Below are 10,000 nucleotides of genomic sequence, written 5' to 3'. Positions count from 1 at the left end.
AGAGAGAGAGAGAGAGAGAGAGAGAGAGAGAGAGAGAGAGAGAGAGAGAGAGAGAGAGAGAGAATCACATACCCCATCACTCCACCAATTAAATATAAATAAAACAAAAATAAATAAATAAATAAATAATAAAAATGATGTTTGGTGTGTGTGTGTTTGTCTGTTTGTTGGTTTTGGTGTAAGGTCAGGCCGGGTCAAGGTCGCGTGTTGTGAGGTCACGGTACGGCAAGATGGGATAGGTTAGGTTAGGTTCTTTGGGACAAGCTAGACTAGGAAAGGTCAGGATTGGAGGTAAGGTCAAGGGTGGGTCAGGTAAGGTCAAGATAGATTAGATTAGGTTAAGAAATTAATTTTTTCGGAATTTTTTTAGGTTAGATAAAAAATTAAGTGTTTTTCAAGGTCATGCTGAACCAGAAAAGGTCAGGATTGGAGGTCAAAGGTTAAGATAGGTCAAGTTAGGTTAGGTTATGAAATAAGGATATTTTTTTTAAGGTTAGATAAAAAATTAAGTGTGTTTGGGGGTCATGCCAAACTACGAAAGGTCAGGATGGGAGGTCAAAGGTCAAGATGGGTTAGGTAAGGTTAGGTTAAGAAATTAGGTCAGAAATTATAAGATTTTTTAGATTTGATTAGGTAGGAAAAAAAATGACGCGTTTTTTGAGGTCACGGTACACTAGGAAAGGTCAAGGGTCAGGTCAAGATAGGAAAAAATTAAGACGGTTTTGAAGGTCACGCTAGATTAAGAAAGATCAGGATTGGAGGTCCGGAGTCAGGTCAAAATAGGAAAAAATTAAAGATGTTTTTCGAGGTCACACCAGACTAGGAAAGGTCAAGATTTGGAGGTCAGGGATCAGGGTAGGTTAGGAAAACAATAAGATGCTTTTCAAGGTCACACTAGACTACAAAAGGTCAAAATTTGGAGGTCAGAGGTTAGGGTAGGTTAGGAAAAAGAATTGGATGCTTTTGAAGGTCACACTAGACTATGAAAGGTCAGGATTGGAGGGTGAGGGATCGGGTTAGGTTAGGGCTGCGTTTGAGTCTCGCCGCCGCTGCCGCCGCCGCCGCTACTAATCGGTCAATGGCTACCACATAGTGAATACATACACAGCTTCAACACTGAACCTACAAAGATCTATGGACCTGCCTAGGGGTGAAGGGGGGGGGGGAGCTGGGACACACACACGCACACATACACACATACACACACGCACATATACGCAAGCTATACACACATACACACCCATAGGTACACACACACACACACACACACGTACGTACATACACACATACGTACATACACACGTACATACATTAAGGATGTTTGGGTTTAAAAGTTTAGTTCTATTACTGATACAACATGACTGACTCATCCGTACGTCCGCGCGTCTCACTGACTTAACGACCGACTTTCCGACTCACTCCCGGTCAGTAGCCAGTCTTCCTCTCCTCCTCCTCCTCCTCTCTTCTTCCTCTTGTGTCTGGGGTGTCTGGGGTGTGGTGTGCCCCCCCCTTCACTGCTGCTGCTGCTGTTGTTGATGGTTCAGCTCCAGGGCCTGCAGTTTCTTCCACAGCTCATCTCGCTCTCTCTCTCTCTTCTTCTCTCTGACACCAGGAAACACGGAAATGTTCTTAGTTTCTCTCTTTCTCTCTCTCTCTCTACCTTTTGTTTTCCCTCTCATACACACAATATATTTCTTCCTCTCTCTCTCTCTCTATCTCTCTCAGTCTCACCTTTGTCTCTCAGCCTTATAGGAAGCAGTAAGTTCATCGAAAAGCTTGCTGTTCATCTCCATAAATGTCTTGAGAACATTGTATACTAGTGCTACAATTGTCTGGTTCCAGTGCTCCTGTAGGGGGGAATATAGTGTTATACTTCAGCCACCATTAATTAACATTCTTACAGACATTATTAACATTATATCATCACCATTAACCCCTTCAGTAGCATGATGCATTTCCATATTCATTCTGGTGACTATTTGGTGATTTTCTACAGAAACTCATGTGGGGGATTAAAATAGTGAAGACTGTAGCCATTAATCTTCTGACTGCCAAAGACCTTTCCTAATGTCAATAAAATGCCTTCAAAACATGCCAAACTGTCTTAAAATGTCCTCCAAATATATCAAACTGTCTAGAAAACATGCCAAACTGTCTTAAAATGCCCTCAAAACATGTCAAACTGTCTTAAAATGCCCTCAAAACATGAGTCTCCATACTCCTTCTGGTGACTATTTGGTGACTTTATACAGCTTCACAAACTCATGTGGGGGATTAAAATTGAGAAAACTGTTGCCATTAATCTTGTTACCTCCATATGTAATGGCACAGATCTCAAGGTAAAAATGTGTCCCAGTACTGAAGGGGTTAAAATAGTGAAGACTGTGGCCATTAATCTTCTGACCTCCATAGACCCTTCCTAATGTCAATAAAATGGTCTAATGGTAGACAAAACTCATGGTAAAAATGTGGCCCAGTACTGAAGGAGTTAAAATAGTGAAGAATGTGGCCATTAATCTTCTGACCTCCATAGACCCTTCCTAATGTCAATAAAATGGTCTAATGGTACACAAAACTCATGGTAAAAATATGGCCCAGTACTGAAGGGGATTAACATCAAATCTGGAGAGAGCTGGGAACATTAATATAGAAAAAAGTAAAAAGAAAAAAAAAAAAAAATTACTTAACACTACACCATCATCACCATCATCACCACCAATCCCACCTTGCTAATTCTGTAGAGAGCCGGGAACATAACAAAAATAATAAATAAAATAAAATAAAATAAAATCATTACCTTAACACCATATCACCACCATCATCACCATTAACATCACTATTCTTACCTTTAAAAAAAAAAATAAATAAATAAAAAAAAAAATCAAAGAAAATAACCTTACTAACACTACACCATCACCACCATCATCATCATCATCATCATCATCATCACCATTCTCACCTTGCTAATTCTGTAGAGGGCCGGGAACATGATGGGAAGAATAACATTGGAATTCTCTTCTATCAAGCTCATTATATACTCATTGTTCCAGAAGTACAGGGCTCGCTCTGCCACCTGCAGCAACAACAACAACAACAACAACAACAACATTAGTAACTGGTGGTGGTGGTGGTTGCTATAATACATATGTTCATACATACATCATCTGTAACAACAACAGCAGCAGCAGCATTAGTAACTGGTAGAGAGAGAGAGAGAGAGAGAGAGAGAGGGAGAGGGAGAGGGAGAGAGAGAGAGAGAGAGAGAGAGAGAGAGAGAGAGAGAGAGAGAGAGAGAGAGAGAGAGAGAGAGAGAGAGAGAGAGAGAGAGAGAGAGAGAGAGAGAGAGAGAGAGAGAGAGAGAGAGAGAGAGAGAGAATAGATTAAACATACATACATACATACATACACACACACACACACACACACACACTATCTTTCCTCCTCTTCCTCCTCCACCTTCAAAAACCTCCTTCCTCCTTCTCCTTTAATAAAATTCCCTCCTTCTGCTCCTTTTTCATAACTTCCTCCTCCTCCTTCACAAACCTCTCTCCTCTTCTCACACACACACACACACACACACACACACACACACACACACACACACACACACACACACACGCATACACACCTGGAAGTGCGGGCTGGACACACACTTAGCAATCTGCTTAAACAAAGGCTCCTGAATCTTGCCGAACTGTGACGGCTCAATCACGTCAAGTATCTCCTCTATCTCACCAAGAAACATCACCTGCAATGCAATCATGGGGTGAGGAGGAGGAGGAGTAGTAGTAGTAGTGGTGGTAGTGGTAGTAGTGGTAGTGGTAGTAGTGGTGGTAGTGGTAGTGATGGTGGTGTTATGGGATGTTTTGAGTGTATCTTGGCCTAGAAATGAAGTTATGTAGTGTTTATTATTTATTTCATTGGTACCAGGATTTCTCAATTTATGTAGCTATATATATATGAACCAAAACAATTTTTCCCCAAAGAAATGAATGTTAAGATAGATTAATTAATTTGTGAAGCCACAGGTGCATCAGAGAGGGACTTGACACCACCCTGCAGTCTCGGTGGTGCATGTGTCCTCTGAAAAACACACTGGTGCACCTCTCAGCTACAACAAACAAAGGCTGGACATTGCTCTCGTAATGGTGTCTGGCTGATTACAAGGTAGCACTGTTTCTTCAGGAGTTAATTCAAAGACAAGGTAAAGGCTGGACACTGCTCTCGTAATGGTGTCTGGCTGATTACAAGACCATTATTTCTTCAGGGAACACATTTAAAGACAAGATTTCTGGCCAGTGTTGTTTCTGGGATAGTGTGTTGGCGGTATACAGCCACACACAGGGACCGCTTGGTGACACCTGGCGGCTGCATCACCAAACTAAACCAGCCGCCACATTGAAGTTTCTTGACATTGTGTTATTCTAAATGATGTGTTTGATTTGAAAAATGTGACTAAATTCTTTACCTTTCGTTATTTCAAAGTTGCACAATCTGACACATAAATTGAGAAATATCTGGATTTTTCGATGTATTTAAAGTTTACCACACACTTAACCTAACCTAAGTTCCTCCTTCTGGCTGCACGTCTTTGGGCAGAACTTCAAGTCTTGGCCCAGATATTAAGTTATGTAGCATTTTTCCTTATTTTGTGGGCAATTTTCTATGTACTTTTAGTTTACGACATACCTCACTAAACCTCACCTAACCTACACACCCCATACCTCCTTCTGGCTGCACGTTTTGGCACAGAAATCAACCAATGTATTGTTATTTTCTAATTTTCCGAGTATTTTTCTGTTTTTTCAAGTTTACTACACACTTAACCTAACCTCACCTCACCTAACCTGATCTCACCTAACCTAACCTAACCTAACCTAACCTAACCTAACGCCAGCACCCCATACCTCCTTCTGGCTGCACGTCTTAGGCCAGAACTTCAGCAGGCCCTTGATGACGGGTTCGGTAAGGGTTGGGTCCTTCTCCAGGAACTGCACCACACAATAGGCTAGCTGGGCATGGTACAGACTCAAACACTTCACCTTGTGCAGGGGAATGAGCACCTTAATCAAAAACTGCTTGTGTTCCGCCTTCAGGGGCAGAGCAAACCCGTTGATTATACTGCAGGGAGAGAGAGAGAGGGGGGGGGTTAATTTGGGTAGAGTTAGTGTGTGTGTGAAAGTGAGTTAGTGAGAGAAAGATAGAAAGTTGGTTAGCTTTCAAGGACAGAGCAAACTTGTTGATTATACTGCAGGGAGAGAGAGAGAGAGAGAGAGAGAGAGAGAGAGAGAGAGAGAGAGAGAGAGAGAGAGAGAGAGAGAGAGAGAGAGAGAGAGAGAGAGAGAGAGAGAATGAAAAACAAAACTATTAGCAAGAATACATGAAAAAAAAATTTGACACACATTCTCTCTCTCTCTCTCTCTCACACACACACACACACATACACACACTCACTCACTCTCTCTCCCTCACTCACTCACACATTAACTCTTTCTCAAACACACACTAACTCTCTCACTCACATACTCTCTCTCTCTCTCTCTCTAGTGACTCACCTTCCCAGTATCTCGAGGAGTTCTCCGACACCATTGAAATGTTCCGTCTCATATACAAACCTGCAACAAAACACCGTATTGACAGAAACACTACACCAATGCCAGCGCTCAACACACACACACACACACACACACACACACACACACACACAACACATTTATTTAACTTATGGTGTGTGTGTGTGTGTGTGTTTTCCTCCATTATTAGTAAGTTTCTATGTTTTTCTGACTTACGTAAGGAAAATATTGCCAATGTTTGTTAATTAATGTTCAGAATCTATCAAATTAATGGTGTTTTTCTTCATTATTAGTAAGTCTATGTTTTGTTGACTTACCTACAGAAAATATTGTTAATCTGTTTGTTAATGAACGCTTGGAGTCTTAATAAACTAATAGTGTTTTAATTTTACTTGTGTGTGTGTTGTTTGTGTGTTTTTTCCTTAATTATTAGCAAGTCTCTCTGTTTTGTTGACTTACCTACAGAAAATATTGTTAATCTGTTTGCTAATGAACGCTTGGAGTCTTAATAAACTAATAGTGTTTTAATTTTACTTGTGTGTGTTTTTTCCTTCATTATCAGCAAGTCTCTCTGTTTTGTTGACTTACCTAAGGAAAATATTGTTAATCTGTTTTCTGATGAACGCTCGAAGGCCCAGAAACTTTCCATATATCCTGTGTAGGACAGTTTTCAGAAAGTCTCTCTCACGCGGGTCCTCACTGTCAAATAACTCCAGTAACTGTGGGCAGGAGAGAGAGAGAGAGAGAGAGAGAGAGAGAGAGAGAGAGAGAGAGAGAGAGAGAGAGAGAGAGAGAGAGAGAGAGAGAGAGAAATACCGTTAGTCACTTTTCTGAAAAAATATCATGATTCTTTTTATATATATAGACGAAGTGGATCCTTAAAAAAATACACCCAAACACACCCAGATACACCCCAAAACACCCACAAACACACCCATATATTCCTAACCTAACCACCCACTGACCTGCACCACAAACTTTGACCTAACCTAACCTAACCTAACCAAAAAAATATACCCTTAACTTAACCTAACCTAGCCTAACACACCCCTAACCTAATCTAACCCCACAAACAAGCCTAACCTAATCTAAACAGCTAAACACAACCCCTAACTCCACCTAACCTAGTTGAAACACACCCCAAACCTAACTTAACCTTGCTAAACACACCCTAAACCCACAAATAATATCCCTAACCTAACCTAACCAGCCAAACACACCTCAACCTGACGTAACCCCATAAAACACACCAAACACTCACAAAAACACACCCAAATACACCCAAACACTGCCTATCCCTCACCACACATCGAAACATCCCTAAACACACCAAACACCCCTAAACACACCCAAACACACCCTGAATACACCAAAACACACCTAACACACCAAAACACCCCCAAAAACACCCAAACACACCCAAAATCACAACAAAACATCCAAATACTGCCTATCCCTCACCACACATCCAAACACCCCTAAACACACCCAAACACATCCTGGAAACACACACCCAAACACCCCCAAAACACACCCAAACACCACTAAGACACCACTAAATACACCAAAACACCCCTAATACACCAAAACATCCTAAAACACACACCCAAACACCCCTAAAACACACACAAACACCCCTAAAACACACCCAAACACTCGGAACACCCCTAACACACCAAAACACTGCTAAACACACCCAAACATCCCCCAAAACACATCCAAACACCCCTAACACACCCCTAATTATACTAAAACACCCCTAACACATCCAAACACCCACAAAACACACCCAAATACCCATAACACACCCCTAAATACACCAAAACACATCCAAACACACCTAACACACCCCACCAAACACACCCCTAAATACACCAAAACACACCAAAACACCCCTAAACACACCCAAACACCCCCAAAACACACCCAAACACCCCAAACACACCAAACACACTCAAAACCCCACAAAACACTCCAAACAAATCCAAACACCCCACAACACCCCAGTACACACCTGCAGCACAAACACAGACACACACACACTCACAAAAACACCCTAAACACACACAAACATCCCCAAAGATATTCAAACATCCCCCACAACACCGCAGCAGAATACACACCCAAAACACATCCAAACACACCCAAAACACACCCCAAACACACCAAACACACTCAAACACACACCTGCAACACAAACGTCCTGGTCTATAACCCTCTTTCCGGAACACACAGACACACACACACACAAACACCCCTAAACACCCCTGAAACATACCCAAACATCTTCTGTCCCCTTAAAACACACTCCCCTGTCCCTCACACCACCCTAGTACACCTAAATGCATTGAAACACTCCTAAATACACCCCCAAACACATACCGAAACACTCCCAAACACTCCAAACACCTCCTATCACCACACATCCAAACACCTCTCACACACCCACAAAACACCCCAAACACACCCAAAATCCACACCCAAACACACCTAAAGCACCCAAACACCCCAAACACACCAAAACACCCCAAACACCTCCAAACACCCATAAAACATCCCAAAACACACTCAAACATTCCTAAACACTCCCAAACACCTCCAAACAACCACAAACACCCCTACATACCTCCAAAACATCCCAAACACCACAAAACCCCCTAAACACTCCTAAACACCTGCAAAACACAAAACACCAAAACACACCAAAACACACTCAAGCACCTCCAAACACCAAAACCCCCAAACTACACAAAACACCAAACTAAACACCCCAAAATACCCTAAACACCTGCAAACACCCCAAAACACTTCCAAAACACACTCAAACATCCCTAAACACACCAAAACACCCCCCAAAAAACACAAAACACCCCAAAACACCCACAAACACCCCATAACACCAAAACACCCCTAAACACCCCAAAATATCCTAAACACCTGGAAAATACCCCAGAACACTTCCAAAACACCCCCCAAAAAAACACAAAACACCCCAAAACACCCACAAACACCCCATAACACCAAAACATCCCCAAAATACCCTAAACACCTGTAAAACACCCCAAAACACTTCCAAAACACACTCAAACATCCCTAAACACACCAAAACACCCCCCAAAAAAACACAAAACACCCCAAACACCCGCTCACACACCTGCAGCACGAACTTCTGATCTATAACCCTTTTCCCGATGGCTGGCTGGAAATCGGGACTCTCCAGGAAGCGTAAGAAGAACTCATAGACCAGCTGTAGGTGTGGCCAGGATGCCTCCAGGGTCGGGTCATCCTCCTCAGGGTCAAAATCTGGGTTGTCCGAGGGAGGCAGTGTGCGAAACAGGTTGCAGGCGATCTGTGGGAGGTCAACAGGTCAAATTAGAGAGCAATACAGGTCAAGTGAGGTAAGATTATGTGGAAAAAGTGTCAGTAAGTCAAATTAGCAAGAGTAGAGGTCAAATTATGGTCAAAACAGGTTGTAGTGATTTGTGGGAGGTCAACAGGTCAAATTAGAGAGCAATACAGGTCAAGTGAGGTAAGATTATACAGAAATAGTGTCAGTCAGTCAAATTAGCAAGAGAGGTCAAATTAAGGTCAAAACAGGTCAAAACAGATTGCTGGTGATTTATGGGAAGGTCAAGAGGTCAAATTAGATTGAATACAGGTGAATAGAGGTCAAATTAGGATGAACAGAGATTAGTGGAGAGTTTTCCGGAATAATCCAATAAATGTGACCTAAGTTACGGACAAAATAAGACTTGGTGAGGTCAGGTCAGGTCACATAAGGTCACATTGGATAGAAATAATATCTTTAGCCCAAAAATTCCTGTGAAAACCCAATTTGTACAAAAATAATAAATAGATAAATAGATAAATAAAATAAAGTCATAAAAGATCATATTTAAAGTCACTGGGAGAAATAAAGCTTAAGTCAACAAATAAATGAAAAAGTAAGTGAACAGAGAGAGAGAGAGAGAGAGAGAGAGAGAGAGAGAGAGAGAGAGAGAGAGAGAGAGAGAGAGAGAGATTAGGTAGATGAGATAAAATGACCTTGTGAGATAACTGTAAGCTATCTCTACTGTATCTCTCTCTCTCTCTCTCTCTCTCTCTATTATATCTTTTTCTTCATTATCCTTGTTTCTCTCTCTCTCTCTCTCTCTCTCTTTTACTTTAACAATGAAAACACAAATGAGAGAGAGAGAGAGAGAGAGAGAGAGAGAGAGAGAGAGAGAGAGAGAGAGAGAGAGAGAGAGAGAGAGAGAGAGAGAGATAATCATTCTTGATAAAACACTTACACAAAACTTAAGATAGAGAAACACACACACACACACACAAGATTTATGTGTGTGTGTGTGTAATATTCAAACACCTCTCTCTCTCTCACAAATCCTGCTCACTCTCACTCTCTCACACTCTCTCTCTTATAATCCCTC

At 41.7% G+C, this 10,000-nt stretch overlaps 1 protein-coding gene across 1 annotated transcript in view; it reads right to left on the bottom strand.

The window, feature by feature from the left end:
* Positions 1-632: 632 nt before the first annotated feature.
* The window catches only part of LOC123510610 (serine/threonine-protein phosphatase 2A 56 kDa regulatory subunit epsilon isoform-like), a 19,414-nt gene continuing 10,046 nt past the window's right edge, over positions 633-10,000 (bottom strand). Inside the window, exons 3-10 of the mRNA XM_045265929.1 lie at positions 8,728-8,922; positions 6,162-6,292; positions 5,556-5,615; positions 4,908-5,121; positions 3,629-3,748; positions 2,960-3,073; positions 1,732-1,847; positions 633-1,602 (exon numbers count right to left, since the gene is read on the bottom strand). Of these exons, the coding sequence (XP_045121864.1) occupies positions 1,512-1,602; positions 1,732-1,847; positions 2,960-3,073; positions 3,629-3,748; positions 4,908-5,121; positions 5,556-5,615; positions 6,162-6,292; positions 8,728-8,922 (1,041 nt within the window). The 3' untranslated portion in view covers positions 633-1,511. The remainder of the gene's footprint in view (positions 1,603-1,731; positions 1,848-2,959; positions 3,074-3,628; positions 3,749-4,907; positions 5,122-5,555; positions 5,616-6,161; positions 6,293-8,727; positions 8,923-10,000) is intronic.

Source organism: Portunus trituberculatus, chromosome 1, assembly GCF_017591435.1.
Source record: "Portunus trituberculatus isolate SZX2019 chromosome 1, ASM1759143v1, whole genome shotgun sequence".
NCBI lineage: Eukaryota > Metazoa > Arthropoda > Malacostraca > Decapoda > Portunidae > Portunus > Portunus trituberculatus.
Note: the sequence above shows the minus strand (reverse complement) of the source record. Positions and strands in the feature narration are given on the sequence as shown.